Below are 16127 nucleotides of genomic sequence, written 5' to 3' on the forward strand. Positions count from 1 at the left end.
TGCTGACCTACAATCACCTGGTTTTTCCAGACCTTTTGTTCACTTCTTTCTTATTTTCCAACTGTCTTTTAGAAACCAAACTGTGCTTGGGATCTCCAGTGCTGCAGACAGAAGTAAAATCACATATTCTTGCTTTCTGCAGTTCTACCCAAAGGTCACCAGGATCAGGGTAGGGATTGTCCCCCTGTGCTGGGCACTGGTGAGGCCACACCTTGAGGGCTGTGTCCAATTTTGGGCTCCTCAAGAAGGATATGGAGGGGCTGGAGAGTGTCCAGGGAAGGGAAGGGAGCTGGGAAGGGGCTGGAGCAGCAGGAGGGGCTGAGGGAGCTGGGGGGGCTCAGCCTGGAGAAAAGGAGGCTCAGGGGGGACCTTCTGGCTCTGCAACCCCCTGACAGGAGGGGGGAGCCGGGGGGGGTCGGGCTCTGCTCCCAGGGAACAAGGGACAGGAGGAGAGGGAACGGCCTCCAGCTGTGCCAGGGGAGGCTCAGGTGGGACAGGAGGAGGAATTTCTGCCTGGAAAGGGTGGTGAGGCCTTGGCAGGGGCTGCCCAGGGAGGTTTGGAGTGCCCAGCCCTGGAGGTGTCCCAGGAAGGCCTGGCCGTGGCACTCAGTGCTCTGGGCTTTGATCGGTCCCAGGTTGGACTCGATGATCTTGGAGGGCTTTTCCCACCTCAGTGGTTTTGAGACTTCTCTTAAACAATTTTTCTCCCCTTTGCACCCCAAAATCACTTCAAGCCTTTCTCATTTTCCCCTGGGCACAATATTTTAGAGCCAATCTCCTTCTCCTCTTCCCTGCTGTCCTCTGCAATTAGTGACCAGAACATCACCCCGTGCTAAATAACCCCAATTTTTGTAATCCTCATTACAAAAATCCCCTTATGTTCCTTCCATGCAAATACCTTTATTCACCCAATTCATAAGCTCATAAAAGAATGAAATCAGATATTTCTGACATGACTTATTTTTCACGAAATGCTGTTGACTGGGATTAATTATATCCTTATCTTTTAATCCTTATTGATTCCCATACCAGCTTCCTCGTTATTTTGCCTGGGACTGAGGGCAGATTAATCAGCTTGGAAGTGACTTGTTTCATCAAAACTGCTTTTTGGGGGGGGAAAAAAAAGCCCCAATTTGCCCCAATCACACTTTTCCAGTCTTCTGGAATGTCTTAGGTTTCATCATGTTTATTAAGACTTGATAACAGTAGGAAAGAGATTTTACGAAGCAGCTTTTTTTTTCAGGATTCTTGGCTGAATTTTTTCTGGATTTGTCCGGTTTTCCTATCAGGTTTTTTTTTTTTTTTTTTAGGAAAAAAAAGAGGTTTGTGGAGCTGGAAGATGTTTCATCAGCACTTCTGGACACGAGCAACTTGGGATAGTGGGAAGTGTTGGAATGAAGGGGGTTGGAACCATTCCATGATTCCATAAATGCCCTTTGTTGTGATGCTCAGGATGTCCCTGTTCCACACATAAATTCCCTGAGGAATATGAGCCCCTTTCCTGCTGTTCCAGGGGAGATTCCCTTCCACATATTATGGCTGTGCCATCCATAATTAGAGGGATTCTGGGAGTAGGTGGAAAACCCTCGCTGGGATGATTTAATAAACACCCATTAGTGATAATAACACGTTATTCCCAGTTAATTTTAGCCCTGCATTTGTCACATCCCAACTTTCTGTAGGTTGTTCCTTTCCTTCTCCCTCCTCTATAATTAGAGGAGGGGAATTAAAACAGAGACAACTTTAGCAAAGGTCCTGTTTTCCTTTTATCCCGTGGAATTTGGGCTCAGATGAAGGAGCAACTTGTGTCGTTTGTGTGCCACCAAACTCTTGGACTTGAGAGTTCATCAGCTCTGCTAAATTAGACAGCATTAATGAACCAAGATTAAACATTCTTTTCGACCCTCCTCAAGTGCCATCTGAGTGTGGCATCTTATTAAAGAGCATTTCCTGGCAGGTTGTGCATCTGTCCTTCCCAATCTGGTGTTCCCAGACGGATGGATGGAGAGCCAGGGGCACATGGACACCACATGGACCTCCCCTGGGCAAACAAGGGTTGCTGAGCTTATTCCAGTCCATTTTAGCCCAAGATTTAGAGAAAATCCCGTGGGATTTTTCAGGATAAAAGCACTTTGCTAATTGAGGGGCAAAGCAGGCAGGATGAATAAACACAATAACAAACCAATAATCCATGGAAATCGGGGAAATAAAGATGTTCCTTCTCCCTTCCCGAATGCCAGATTCACCCTCCCCAGTTCCCCCCTCCTGTCAGGTAGAAACCAAACACATTTATGTTTTTCTCTGCTTTTCCCCAAACCCTCACTTGAAATATGTATCTAAACCCATGGAAGAGCTTGTTCTTTTTCCCAGGAGACCTTCACCATGGCAAGGTCAGGAGAAAACCTGTTTCTCTTCCCTAAATCCTCCTGCAGTGGCACAAGATCCTTCCAGGGAGGGGCCATCCAGCAGCTTCTGTGGGGTTGTGCTCCATGTGTTTGTTATTCCCACTTTCTGGCACTGAGGGTCACCTCATTCAAAGCACAGAAATGTTGGAAAAAACCTTTTTATGGAGCAGAGAAGGCCTAAAGTTTTCCTGAAGAAAGCCTGGGGCCTCCGGAGTTTCAGGCAGATCCTTCGGCTGTCACGTCCCTACCATAAAATAAAGTGGCAAAGGAGGATTTCTATTACATGTTAAATGCCCCAGTGAAAGGAATGTTTATTGGCCTGTGTTTTGGGAGGCTAAAATGCAGGAAAAAGAGGAGATTTACAGAGTTTGCTGTGCAGGCCTTTCCTTACAGATCCTCGTTAAAGACCCTTCCCTCCCAGGGCAGGATTCTCCTGTCATCTCTCAAATTTTGCATTCCTCCTTTTCTAAGCTCAGAATACATGTCTCTAACACCCTAAAAGCCCTAAAATCCTTCATCTTGCAGGGCTTTTATTCCCATGAATTTGTGGATTTGATGCCCAAGAGCTGCGGTGCCGATCAAAGAGAGCCCTGCGGGGTTGGACCATTCGGTGCCATCCCGAAGGAATTCTGCACAAACCACAATTCCCAGCTCCCTGTTCCTCGATCTTTTGGCAAGTTCCTGCCTCAATAACCCATTTCTGTCCCAGTGGGGCTCTTCCCACAAGTCCAGGCTGGGCAGGGAATGGATGGAGCAGCGCTGGGAGAAGGACTGAGGGGTGTTGGTGGGTGAGAGGCTGGACATGGCCCAGCCCAGAATTCCAATCCCATCCTGGGCTGATCCTCCAGCGTGGGAAGCAGGGCAGGGAGAGACTCTGCCCCTCTGTCCCCCTCAGGTGAGACCCCCCTGCAGAGCTGCTCCAGCCCTGGGAACAGCACAGGAAGGACATGGAGCTGCTGGAGAAAGTCCAGAGGAGGCCCCAGAGATGCTCCAAGGGCTGGAGCCCCTCTGCTCTGGAGCCAGGCTGGGAGAGCTGGGGGGGTTCACCTGGAGAAGAGAAGGCTCCAGGGAGAGCTGAGAGCCCCTTGCAGGGCCTAAAGGGGCTCCAGGAGAGCTGGAGAGGGACTGGGGACAAGGGATGGAAGGATAACACACAGGGAACGGCTTCAAACTGGTTTAGATGGGATAATGGGAAGGAATTGCTGGCTGGGAGGGTGGGGAGGCCCTGGAATAGAATTCCCAGAGAAGCTGTGGCTGCCCCTGGATCCCTGGAAGTGTCCAAGGCCAGATTGGACAAGACTTGGAGCAACCTGGGCTAGTGGAAGGTGTCCCTGCCCATGGCAGGGGGTGGCACTGGATGATTTTGAAGTCCTTCCAACCCAAACCATTCCATGAATTTAGGATTCTGTGAACAGCTCTGCTCTGGATGAGATTCAGAAGGAATTTACAACCTCTCCTGGCCTGGAGATTTGCAATTCCAATGCCCCACAATTAGCTCAGGAGGCAGAGTCATTGCCATGGAAATGGGATTCTCATCTTCCTGCTCCTCCCCTAATTCAAGTTGGTTTTACAGAAATCCTCCCCAAACCATCCCAGCCAGCCCTGGATTTCTATTCTTCCTTCAACACATCCAGAATAAAATGCCTCCTGCCCCCAGCATTCCCATATTGGGGCTGGATTAGCATTTGGAAGTGCCTAAAACACGGATTTCCCTCTCTTCCTACAGCCCCATGAGGGAACTCTCTTGTCTTCCTCGGTGTTTCCATGTTATTCCAGCCTGGATGACAGAATTCCTTCTTTTTTTTCTCCAACTAAACGATGAATAAAGGATCCTATTTGATCAGTCCCTGACCCTCCTGAGCAGCATTTCCCCTCCCTGCCTTTGTTCCTGCTGATCCTTTCACTTTGATTTACCCAGCAGATAAAAAAATCCCAGATCCCAACTGCTCCCAGGCTGAGATTTGTGCTGTGTGACTGTTGTTTAATCAGAATTTCTGCTCTCACCCCCTCCCTGTGTCCACTTAAGGACATTCCCGAAGTGTCTCCTACTTTTGCGTGGTCAGATCTTTTTTTTAAAGACCAAGGGGTGGCTTTTAGTCTTTGCTTAACTAATTAGTCTGGAACTATCAAAATACACTTCGGGGTGTTTAAGTGACTGATGGGGTGACAGGAGAAAGGCAAATGCTGGGTTTCACCTGCCAGCAGCAGAAGAAACAGTTTGAAAGTAGAAGAGGAAAGAAATTTGGGAGTGGGAAGGGGGAAAAAACCCCTCCTTCAGAAGTCAGGGCAGAAGATTCTGGGCTGAAATTATGTGGTTGCACAAGTCTTGTAATATTTATGCCTGTTTTTCTTGGCATCAAGAATATGGAGAATTTTGGGCTTTTTTGTATTTTTACATTTTTTAAAAAGAGCTGATAGAAGGTTTTAAGGATATTTGAGGCTTTTATATAAAGATAAGGACAGCTTAATGTTAATTAGTCTTATAAAAGTGAGTGTTTGCTGCTGGCAGAGTGGTGGTGTGTGTTTATAAATTTAGATATCTGAGAAAAATCCTAAAATATTTGATTGGTTTGGGTTGGAAGGACCTTAAAGCCCATTTGTTCCACCTCCTGCCATGGGCAGGGACGCCTTCCACTAGCCCAGGAATTCCAACCTGGCCTTGGACACTTCCAGGGATCCAGGGGCAGCAACAGCTTCTCTGGGAATTCTTTTCCAGGGCCTCCCCACCCTCCCAGCCAAGAATTCCTGCCTAAAATAATCAAATTAAGGAATGTCTTCCTAAAAATAATAAAACCATCTCCGAATCAGGCTTCAAAAATTCCCAGATCCAACAGGAAAACAACCCAATCATTTATTTAAAGGTGGGGGCTTTTTATTAACACCTTTAAACTCCTTATTAGCAGCTTTTATCAACACCTTTACTAATTATTTAAATTTAAAATCCATTTAAAATTTAATTGAAAAGATTTAGAAGCTGATGAGGGAATTCAGGATATTTGGGGCTAATTTCATGAAATTAGAGCAACAGTTTTGGGCACAAGAGGGGAAGCTGAACCACTGGAGTGAAACCTGTGGGAATAAACCTGTTATGTGGCTTCCCGAGATATTTAGGGAGAGACTTCCAGCCTGTGGAAATCAGAGCAGCTGCATTTAAACCAGACATTCCAGGCACTTAAAAATGCCGAGTTCAAGGGTTGTTTCCTCACCACTGTCGATAAATTTAATATTAAAGGGAAAAGAAAGGGGAAAAACTCGGGGGTTTTTTTGGTTTGTTGGTTTTATTTCCCCTGGTGTTTTCCCTCCTCCTCTGGCTCCGAGGCTGTCACACATCCCAGGAATTTGTATTTCAGTCAGGAAGTTTGGCAGGTGTGTTCATTTGGAAGCTCCTTGGGAAGATGATCCAGTATTTACTCGGCTACGACTGAAAAGGCTCCAAATGAAACCATAATCCAGAAAATAGGCCTTGAATGGTGTTGTTACCCATTTAAATGATGTTCTCAAATGCCAGGCTACAAATGAAGACTTAAAGGGAGGGGAAAGAGGAGGGATTTTCATGGAATAACACATGAAAGGGGTTTTTCAAGGGAATCTGTTTGTGATGGAGACACCCTGACCCTGCAAGAGCAGAGCAGAAAAAGAGAGGGAGTCAAATTAATAAATCTTGCTGTCAGATACCTCCCTGCCTCTCATATTTGCACAGTGCTGGGATGTCTGTGTGTGATGGAGACACTGATCCCTGCTCTGTTGGGACCAGGGACAGCACCCAGGGAATGGCTGGAGTTGGGACAGGGCAGGGTCAGGTTGGATCTCAGGGAAAGGATCTTTTCCAGAGGGTGGTTGGCACTGCCCAGGCTCCCCAGGGCAGTGGGCACAGCCCCAAGGCTGCCAGAGCTCCAGGAGGGTTTGGATGATCCTCTGGGGCACAGGGGGGGACTCTTGGGGATGTTCCTGGGCAGGGCTGAGGGTTGGACTCGATGATCCTTGGGGGTCCCTTCCAACTCAGCAGGTTCTGGGATTCTGTGTCCAACAGCTCCACCAGACAGGAGGGGTTTGGATCTGCTCATGACAATGGATGTGGAGAATCCTGGAATCATGGAATGATTTGGATTGGAAGGACCTTAAATCTCATCCAGTGCCACCCCCCACCAGCTGGGATTTATGACTTTTCCATTTGTTGTGTAAATCCAAGTGAAAGGATCAGCAGGAACCTATTTCCTCAATGATTTCAGGAAAATACTAAAATTGCTGAATGCAATTCCCTCATTTTCCCTTTCCTGGAAATCCTTTGGTGCTGTGGATGGAAATAGGGATACCTGGAACACAGCCCAAGTGATACAATTGGAGGAATTTTGGGGCTCTACACCTTCAAAAAGCTCCCTGTGCCAGTCCTTCACCTGGTTTGAACCTCTGATCACAGCGGGACCAGTTCCACATCTCCTGAACTTCTAATTTCCCTCATTCCAGACTCAGCTCCGTGGATGAGATGTCAGAGATCCCTCAGGATCTTCCAGACCTTCGGGATCTCCCACATCTCTTCCAGATCACCCTTTTAGGGTTCTGCTTGAGCATCTTTTTTATTGGTAACAACACAAACCCAACCAGCCCCAAACCCACGTTCTTGGGGTGTTTGTAGCAGCGTTAACTTGATTAATTTTGCTTTTGAGGTCAGATCAAGGAATTTTGGAGGCTTTGCAGGGCAATTCTCAGGCTGGGTTTGTTCAAACTCGGCTCAGTGTGGTTTTGGAGGAGGCCCCAGTTCAAGGGGCTGCAATTCCAGCACTGGTTTGCTCCAGGAATTCAGCAGGAGATGCTGTTTTTTCCATGTGGGATTTGGAGAGCTGTTCACAGAGGTAAACAGGCTGAAAGAAGGTTTCTCTCTTCTCCTTTTGCCTTTGTTTTCCATGGGGATTTTGGGATGATCTGCTGTGTTCTGTGGGTTACCAGCATGGATTCACTGCAAGGCTTGACCTCCTTGAATCCCAGGATCATTAAGGTTGGAAAACCCCTGGAAAAAATTATTAATAAAATATATAAAATAAAATATATAAAATAAAATAAAATATAAAATAAAATGCATAAAAATATATATAAAATAAAATATATGAAATAAAATATAATATAAAATAAAATATATAAAAATATGTATAAAATATAATATATAAAATAAAATATAATATAAAATAAAATATATAAAAATATATAAAATAAAATATATAAAATAAAATATAATGTAAAATAAAATATATAAAATAAAATATAATATAAAATATAATATAAAATATATAAAAAATATATAAAATAAAAGATATAAAATAAAATATAAAACAGTATATAAAATATATAAAATATTAAAAATTATAAATTATTAATAACCTTTCATATTTTCTTCCAAGTTCTAAATTCCTTGCTTTCTTTTAAATCAAATCTTTGGAATTCCTTTCCTGACATCCCCTATTTTGATCTGGCTGAAAACCCCCGAGCAAACACACAAGAGCAGAGCAAGAATTATCCATGGATTGTTGATGGTACCCAAGGATCTGCCTGAAAATCTTCAGGAGGATTCCATAAGTCTGCACACACTTTAAAGGAGTCATGGAGGAAAATTCATTTCCTTTGTAATTCATTTTTTACACGGGAAGATATAAATAATCACAAGAAGCGTTGAGATAAGAATAAAATGAAAAATAAAATAAAAATGAAATGAAAATAAAAAGTGAAATGAAAATAAATAAAAAAAATGAAATGAAAATAAAAAAGAAAATAAAATTAAATTTAAAAGAATGAAATAAAAATGAAATAAAAATTAAAACAAAAAATAAAATAAGAAACAAAATGAAAATTACAAAATAAAATAAAATAAAAATAAAATAAAATAAAAATAAAATACAATGAAATGAAAATAAAATAAAATGAAAATAAGAAATAAAATGAAAATAAAAAATAATAAAAATAAAATAAAAATTAAAACAAAAAATAAAATAAAATGAAATGAAAATAAAAAATAAAATAAAAATAAAAAATAAAATAAAAATAAAATAAAAATTAAAATGCAAATAATAAAAAATAAAATGAAAATAAAAAATAAAATAAAAATAAAAAATAAAATAAAAATAAAATAAAAATTAAAATGCAAATAATAAAAAATAAAATGAAAATAAAAAATAAAATAAAAATAAAAAATAAAATAAAAATAAAATAAAAATTAAAATGCAAATAATAAAAAATAAAATGAAAATAAAAAATAAAATAAAAATAAAAAATATAATAAAAATAAAATAAAAATAAAATAAAAATAAAATATAATAAAATGAAAATAAAATAAAATGAAAATAAGAAATAAAATAAAAATAAAAAATAAAATAAAAATAAAATAAAAATTAAAATAAAAATAATAAAAAATAAAATGAAAATAAAAAATGAAATTAAATTAAATTAAAATAAGATGAAAATAAAATAAAATGAAAATAAAAAATAAAATAAAATGAAAATAAGAAATAAAATAAAAAATGAAATGAAAACAAAATAAAAAATAAAATGCAAATAAAATAAAAATAAAATGAAAATAAAATAAAATAAAACCTCCCCTGGTGCAACTTGAGGTCATTTCTCCTCGTCATTGGAGAAGATCCCAACCCCAACCCCTCATCCCAACCTTCTTCCAGGGAGTCTTAGAGAGCAACTACCTGGAGTAGCAACACATAAGAGAGAGGAAAACATCTAAATGTGAGTTTTGACAGCTTATTTTGTGTTTATCTTGCCATGATTGATATGTTGTGCTTTGAGGAACATTAAGCTGTAACTCTTCTCTTAAAGGGTTTTAAGCAGCAGCTTTTTATGAACCTTTCTGTGCAACTTTATTCCCTTGGTGACTCAAAGAAAGGGGGAGAAGAGCAGGGTGGATTAGGGGGAATCATCTCCATCATTTCTGTGTGTTTTATATAAGGTGCCACCTGTTAGACACCAGCTCAGTGATTATGGGGTCAGAACCACCTTGGGGGGATGTGTGGAGGGGGAAGGGATGGGTGGAACCTCATGGAGGTGGGGTGGGGTCGTGTCCCTCAGGACAGCCCTGGGAGCCACTGGGGGAAGCCCTGGAGTGGCTGTCAGGGAAAACTGGAACAACCCACAGCTCCTGGAATCCCTCACCCAGCAGGGACAGAGAGGACACTGCCCTATAACACCCCACAGCTCTTGGAACCCCTCACCCAGCTCAGTTTGGGGTAATGAGGACACTGCCCTATAACACCCCACAGCTCCTGGAACCCCTCACCCAGAAGGGACAGTGAGGACACTGCCCTATAACAGCCCACAGCTCCTGCAGCCCCACACCCAGCTCCCACTGGCAGGGACAGGGAGAACCCGACCCCTCAGCCCAGCCTGGAAGCCCCAGAGTGGCTGCTGGGTCACAGACCCCACCTGGGGGGTTGGCCAGAGGGACCGGAGCAAAGAAAACCAGGGGCACGTGTTGGCCTGGTGTGCTGGCCCTGCCACGGGACTGGGGAGAGCTGATCCTCTCCAGGGCTGCGGTGGTAGCTCCAGCGTCTGTCTCTCCCTCTTTCTCCTTCTCTCTTCTTGCTGCCTCTGCTTCTCTTTCTCTGCTCCTTTCCTGATGCTTGGGGTGGTTTGGAGCTGGAGGGATCAGATCTTGATTGAAGTGTGGGGGAATTGGTTGGATGTTGCCCTAAAGGTTGTTGGTTTAGCGGATCTTGATTGGCCAAGTGCCCTTATTTGCTTCCCTAAGGTAAAAATGAAATTCCTCTGGAACAAGCCCATGGCTTATTCTCTTGGTGCTATCTCGAGGTGTTAAAGAACCCTATATCTATATATGAAAGTAAAATTCCCAGCCACTCCCATAAGCCGGCAGCTCCAAGGGCTTGGAGTCTTACATGACTCCGCCACTGCCCTGGGCAGCTGTGCCAGGGCTGGACAACCCTTTCCATGAACAATTTTCCCTAATTTTAGCCAACCTGAACCTCTCCTGGTGTAACTTGAGGCTGTTTCCTCCTGTCCCTTGTTCCCTGGGAGCAGAGCCCAACCCCCACCTGGCTCCCCCCTCCTGTCACGGAGTGGCAGAGCCAGAAGGTCCCCCCTGAGCCTCCTTTTCTCCAGGCTGAGCCCCCACAGCTCCCTCAGAAAAGCCACTCCTCAGAAAAGCTCCCTGAAAACATCTCTCTTCCAGCCTTCTGCTCTGCAGATCCATGGGGATCCCTCCAGCCACACCTCACCATCCACCCAGCCTTTCCCAAGTGCATCCAGCTTGCTCCCAGCCAGCTGGTCGGGAGAAGGAAGCTGTCCCATCAGCTGTACTGCCCACAAACCTCTGTTCTCCTGAAGAAATGAGTAATGGGCTCTCTGGGGACAAAGCCAGCATCCTTGGCATCCCACTGAAGCACACCTGGAGGGCACCGACCCTGCGGTGACAACCCCCTGGTGACACTGTCCCCCTGCAGCCACTTGGCTGCCTGGGAGGGACAGGTTTGTCCGGAAAGTTCTCAACTCATTGCAAGCCCAAGCAGCCCCAAGTGCATCCCTGACAATTCCTCCCGTGTACTGCTGACAGCTGCTGCAATATTGCTCCTGTCAAGCAGCATTTAAGTCCCCTTTTCTCCCCAGCTCAGGTTCTCTGTTAGTTCTGGGCAATCCTGTCACTGCCAAGCAAAGCCCTCCCTTCCTCTACTCCTGGAGATTGGATGAAATTCCTGACTGGGAAGGTGCTGAGGGGGGTGTGTGGGGTTGGGGTGTTGATGTTCCTTCTGAAATGCATTTTAGTCTCAGCTGTGATCATTGTGGGTAGTTTTATTTTTCTCAGGTTTGAATATTCATCTTATTATCCTTTAATAAAAAACCTTTTGAAACCAATCAATGCCCAGATTTTGTGCCTCAGTTCATTTTTTGAAGTTGACCCTCAACAGACCACATGAAGGCAAATGAGCTGCAGGTTTGAGATGGGAAGCAAGCTTCCAAATACTTGATGTTTTTGGATCCTCCAATTCAGTGACATTGGGAAATTTGCAACTTCTTTCAGCTCTTTGTGTTGAGGAATGGGAAGTCAGGTTTTCCTGAATGTAGGAGGATTAAATGCCAGATGCTTCTGGGCCTTGCCAGCCCAGGTCTTTTTGTGCTGCAGGTCATGACTTCCATGAAGAAATGATGGTAGGATGGAGCCACAGCTTCTGCCTTGGCACAGATGCCAAGCCTTGCCCCCAGTGGCTGCAGCTGCTTTTGGGAATGGATTCCTTCCAAGCTGGGTCAGGTTGGCCGGGCTGGGGGAGGCCCCAGGGCCCATGGCAGTGTGTCACAGGGCCCTTTGTGACACGGTGGCCGTCGCCCAGGGGATGGGCCGGTGTCCTTTGTGACCCGTGGGGATAAAGGTGTCGGCGGCAACGCGGCCACGCCACCGTGCTCGGAGCGGGCGACTGGGCAGGACGGGACAGAGCGGTGCTGTGAGGAGCCTCCTCGCAGCCAACTCCTTTCTCGTCGACCAGGAGCATTTCTGAGAGTTCTTTTGTGATCAACTTCCCTCGAGGCCACAGCACAGGAGTTGGGGACCCGGAGCGTTTCTGAGGTGACCCCACTCCCTGTGGGAGTGGCCCTCGAGGCCAGGCCACGGGCCTTGGTGACCCGGAGCTTTTCCGAGGAGTCACCAGTGGCTGTGGCAGTGGCCCTTGAGGCCATTTGTGAGACTTTGCCACCAGGGGCTGTTCCAAGCCATCAGCAGCCCCTGTGGCAGTGGCCCTCGAGGCCATTTGTTGAGACTTTGCCACCAGGGGCTGTTCCAAACCATCCCCAGTCCCTGTGGCAGGAGCCCCGCAGGCCATTTTGTCACACTTGGCCGCCAGGGGTTTTTCCCAGGTTTCTCCCCCGCAGGTGCCCTCCAGACCAGACTGTGCCATGGCGGGGGGATGCTTCGGCCTGTGCCGGTTGCTCCGGAGGAAGAGGAAGAACAGGAGAGGCCCTGGAGCTGGCCCAGCACAGGAAGCAGAGGAGGAGGTGCAGCACTTCCAGCCACTGCAGCAGGGTGAGTGCTGGAGCTGGGCCCCAGGGATGGTGGCTGCAGCCAGCTGGGCCCCTTGCCGTCCCCTCTGGACATGGCCAGGGAAAGGGAGGGGGAAAGGGGGGCACAAGGCTGATCCCCCCGGCATCCGTGCTCCATTCCCTGGGCATCCCAGGGCTGGCCCTGCCTGTGGAGCACAGGGCTGGGCTGTGTTCTCTGGCCTCTCCCGTGGCCCCTCAGCTCTGACTGCGCTCGCTCTTTGCCAGATCCAGGCCGGGACCGCCCAGAAGAGCAGGACCGCGCCCGTGGCCGCTTGCGCAGGGCAGTTCAGGTACCTGCAGCCATCCCCCCCTGGGCTGGGCCTGCTGTCCCTGCTCCGCCTGGCACCTCTGTCAGAGCACTCCATGCCACTTCCCTCTCTTCCCTGCCCTTTCTTCTCTTGCAGAGGTTGCTGAAATTCATGGGAGTTCGGCGCAGAACAGCCACGACCGCACCGCCCGAGCTCCCGGCACAGTCTGACACCAGCGCAGCCGAGCTCGAGGTGGAGCCGGATGTCAGCACTGCAGAGAGTGACTGTGCAGCCAGCGGTGACATGGCACCAACTCACGTCAAAGCAACCTTGGACATGGCAGTCATTGACTGCACAGAAACCACCGACATGGCAGCCATGGATTGTGCAGCCACCGGTGACATGGCACCGGTTATTGGCACAGACAGCGCCGAGATGGCACAGCTCGAGGGCACAGCAACCACTGACACGGCAGCGCAGCCCGCAGCGGAGCCTGATGGCAGCACTGCACCCAGTGACTGTGCAGCCAGCGGTGACGTGGCACCCATGGATTGTGCTGCCAGCGGTGACATGGCTCTGAATGATGGCACAGCAACCTCGGACATGGCAGCCAGTGATTGCACAGCCACCTGTGTCATGGCACCTACTGATGGCACAGACACCGCTGAGATGGCACAGCTTGACACCGACACAAGCTCTGACACGGCACCAACTGATGTCGGGGCCAAATCTGAGGACACGACTGAGGGCATTGCAAGCACTGGCTGCACATCCACGCCGGCACTGCTCTCTGCCTTCCAGGTCCTCGACTATCTGGACGTGAACACCTGTCCTGACAGTGTCCTGCAGATCCTGGCAAGGCACCTGCAGAGCCAGTGCCCAGAGAGGCGGCGCCTGGCTCTGCGAGGGCTCCTGGTGCTCAGCGTGGATCCCTCCATGGTAAGAAGGGGGAAGGGGCTGAAGCCACACGGGCAGCCTGGGGCTGGGGAGGGCAGTGGCTTGGCCTTGGCTGGGCTTCAGGAGCTGTGGCAGCTGCTGCCAGCTCTCCTGCCTCCCTCTCCAGCTGCCCAGGCCCCGTGGGACAGGCCTTTGGCCTCTGGGCCCCGGGGCAGCAGCGTGGGCTTGCAGTGGCAGAGTGGGGTCGGTGGGGCAGCTCTTCAGGGCTTCCCAGCACAGCCTTGTGTTCCACCCAGGCCAAAGACATCTGCAGCCTGTCTGAGCCCCTCCTGGAGCTGCTGCGTGATGGAGATGGAGAGCTGGTCGCCATGACCCTCTCCGTGTTCCGGAATGTGCTCCGGGATGGAGACAACAGTGACGGGTTCAGCTCCACTGCCCCGAGGCTGGCTGAGGCGCTGCGGCCAGTCTTTGACCACGTAAGGCTCTGTGCCCCCAGCCACAGGCACTGGGTGCTGCCAGGAAACTTGGTGGATTTTTTAGTCCTGGGCCTGGTGGGCCTGGAGCAGGCAGTGCTGAGGTCTTTGTGTCTTCTTTGGCCCCAGGACAACAGCCACGTGCAGCTGCTGTCCATTCGCCTCTTCCGAGAGGTGATGGAGGTGCTGGTGGAAGAGGGAACAGAGCCCTGGGAGATGCAGGTGCGCCAGAGCCTGGTCCCACTGTTCTTCCGCTGGCACGACGAGAACCAGCGCGTGGCAGAGGTGAGCACTGCTGGGCTCTGGTGTCCCCGGGGCAGGGGCTGGGCTGCCTCCTGCCCTGGGGCCTCAAGGGCTCAGGCCTCCTGCTGCCCTTGGAGCAGGGACACAGGGGCTGTGCCCTGGGCTGCGCTGCCATGTCCCGCTCTCTGCTGCTCTGCAGGCCGCTCGGGAAGCGCTGCTCTGGGCTGCTAGCTTCCTCCACAGGAAGGACCTGGAGCAGCTGCTGGAGACAGAGCAGCCCTTCAAGTTCTGTGACTGCCTGGTAAGGACGAGCATGGAGGCCCAGCCCCAGGCTGGAGAAGCCCCCAGTGCCCAGTGTGCCGGGTTGGCCCTGTGCCCCTGCCCACTGCTGCAACCACAGACACCCCCTGCTCTCTGCAGATGGAAAAGGACAGGAGCCGAAGGGGCGAGCACCTGCAGCAGGCCCTGCCCTACCTGCAGAGCCCACAGGAGCCCCTGCGAGAGGCGGCCGTCAGGTTCATGGGTGAGCCCCAAGGCCGCGGTCCCTCCCCGCCCCGCTGCAGCTCGGCCCCAGCCCCGGCTGCTGCAGCGGCAGCAGGATGGGCCCAGGGATGTGCTGGGGAGCCCCGAGTGCCCTGGCGGCTGCTGCCGCCCTCTGCCAGCCCAGCCCCGGGGCCTCCCCATGCGGAGCCCCTGGGCCCTGACAGCCTCTGTGTTCCCAGGGGTCGCCGGCTGGCACATGAGGGAGTGGCAGCAAGACCTGTGGCCCATCCTCAAGGGTGAGTGAGGGCAGAGGGGCCTCCCTGGGGGCTGCCGGGGACCAGCACAGACCCTGGGCAGGGAGCTGCAATCCCTGCCCTGCCTGCACAGGGCTCTGCTCCCTGCACACCGTGGCCAGAGCACACACACATGGCAGGGGCAGGGTGCCCATTGGTGCCCAGCACCTTCCCGCTCATCCCCTTGGCCCCTGCTCCCTCCTGGCTGTGCCAAGAGCTGCCTGGCATGGCCCTGGCAGGAGGGGCTCCTGGGGTCCCTGCACAGCCACGCTCTGACCCCAGCTCCCTTCCTCTCTCTTCCAGGCCTTACAGCCATGAGCGAGGACGACTGCCCCTCCGTCTCCAACATGAGAGCTGCACTCGTGGCCACTTACAGCCGTGCCATGAGAGCTCCACCTGCTCCGCTGAGACGACCAATGTCCCTGCAACAGCCCCCCACCACAGCCCAGGGACCACTTCTCAGCGCGGCTGCAGCTCCAGCTGATGCTGGGCCCAACTGAGCCAGCCCGCAAGGCCAGGCAGCTCCTGGCCTCTGCAGCCCCAGGGACGGCTCCCTCCTTCCATTCCCTTCTCCTGACCCCACTTCATTCTTCCCCTTGCCCTGATGTTAATAAACCCTGGCTTTCTCCCCTTATCTGTGTCTTGGTCCAACTGAAAGGGCACAAACCCTCAGCCCTGCAGCTCACGGGCCCGCTCCTGCCTCTCTTTCGCCCCCTGCACCGTGGGCACACACCCCCAGGGACACGGGCACTTCAGGCTGCAAAGGGGTCTGTCCTGAAGGGCCACTTGCACAGCATTGTGCACTTCAAGATCTTCCTGGACACACTGAAGGCCGGGAGGCTGGACCTGGAAAACACACTGGCAGCAAGAGGAGTTACAGCTTGAGGGCCTCTTCTTCAGGGACCACAAGTCATTCAGCCTTGCCAGGGTTTCTTAAGGGTGTGCTGGGGTTCCCCAAGAAAACCCAAGACTTGGGTCATTCCTGGAATGCAAGAGGCTTGTTTCCCAAGGAAACTGCTTCCCAAGCAGTTCTCGGGGAAGTGAGGCACA

At 49.5% G+C, this 16127-nt stretch overlaps 1 protein-coding gene across 1 annotated transcript; it reads left to right on the forward strand.

The window, feature by feature from the left end:
• The first annotated feature begins 12085 nt into the window (after positions 1-12085).
• LOC127463151 (uncharacterized) lies at positions 12086-15838 on the forward strand. Its single transcript, XM_051772224.1, has 9 exons — positions 12086-12423; positions 12666-12730; positions 12845-13627; positions 13882-14061; positions 14188-14343; positions 14501-14602; positions 14722-14824; positions 15024-15080; positions 15381-15838. Exons 1-9 carry the CDS (start codon positions 12297-12299, stop codon positions 15575-15577), a joined length of 1770 nt encoding a protein of 589 aa, XP_051628184.1. The 5' UTR covers positions 12086-12296; the 3' UTR covers positions 15578-15838.
• Positions 15839-16127: the final 289 nt, after the last annotated feature.

Source organism: Manacus candei, unplaced genomic scaffold (assembly GCF_025592945.1).
Source record: "Manacus candei isolate 608988 ecotype Guabito, Panama unplaced genomic scaffold, ASM2559294v1 h1tg000150l, whole genome shotgun sequence".
Taxonomy (NCBI): domain Eukaryota; kingdom Metazoa; phylum Chordata; class Aves; order Passeriformes; family Pipridae; genus Manacus; species Manacus candei.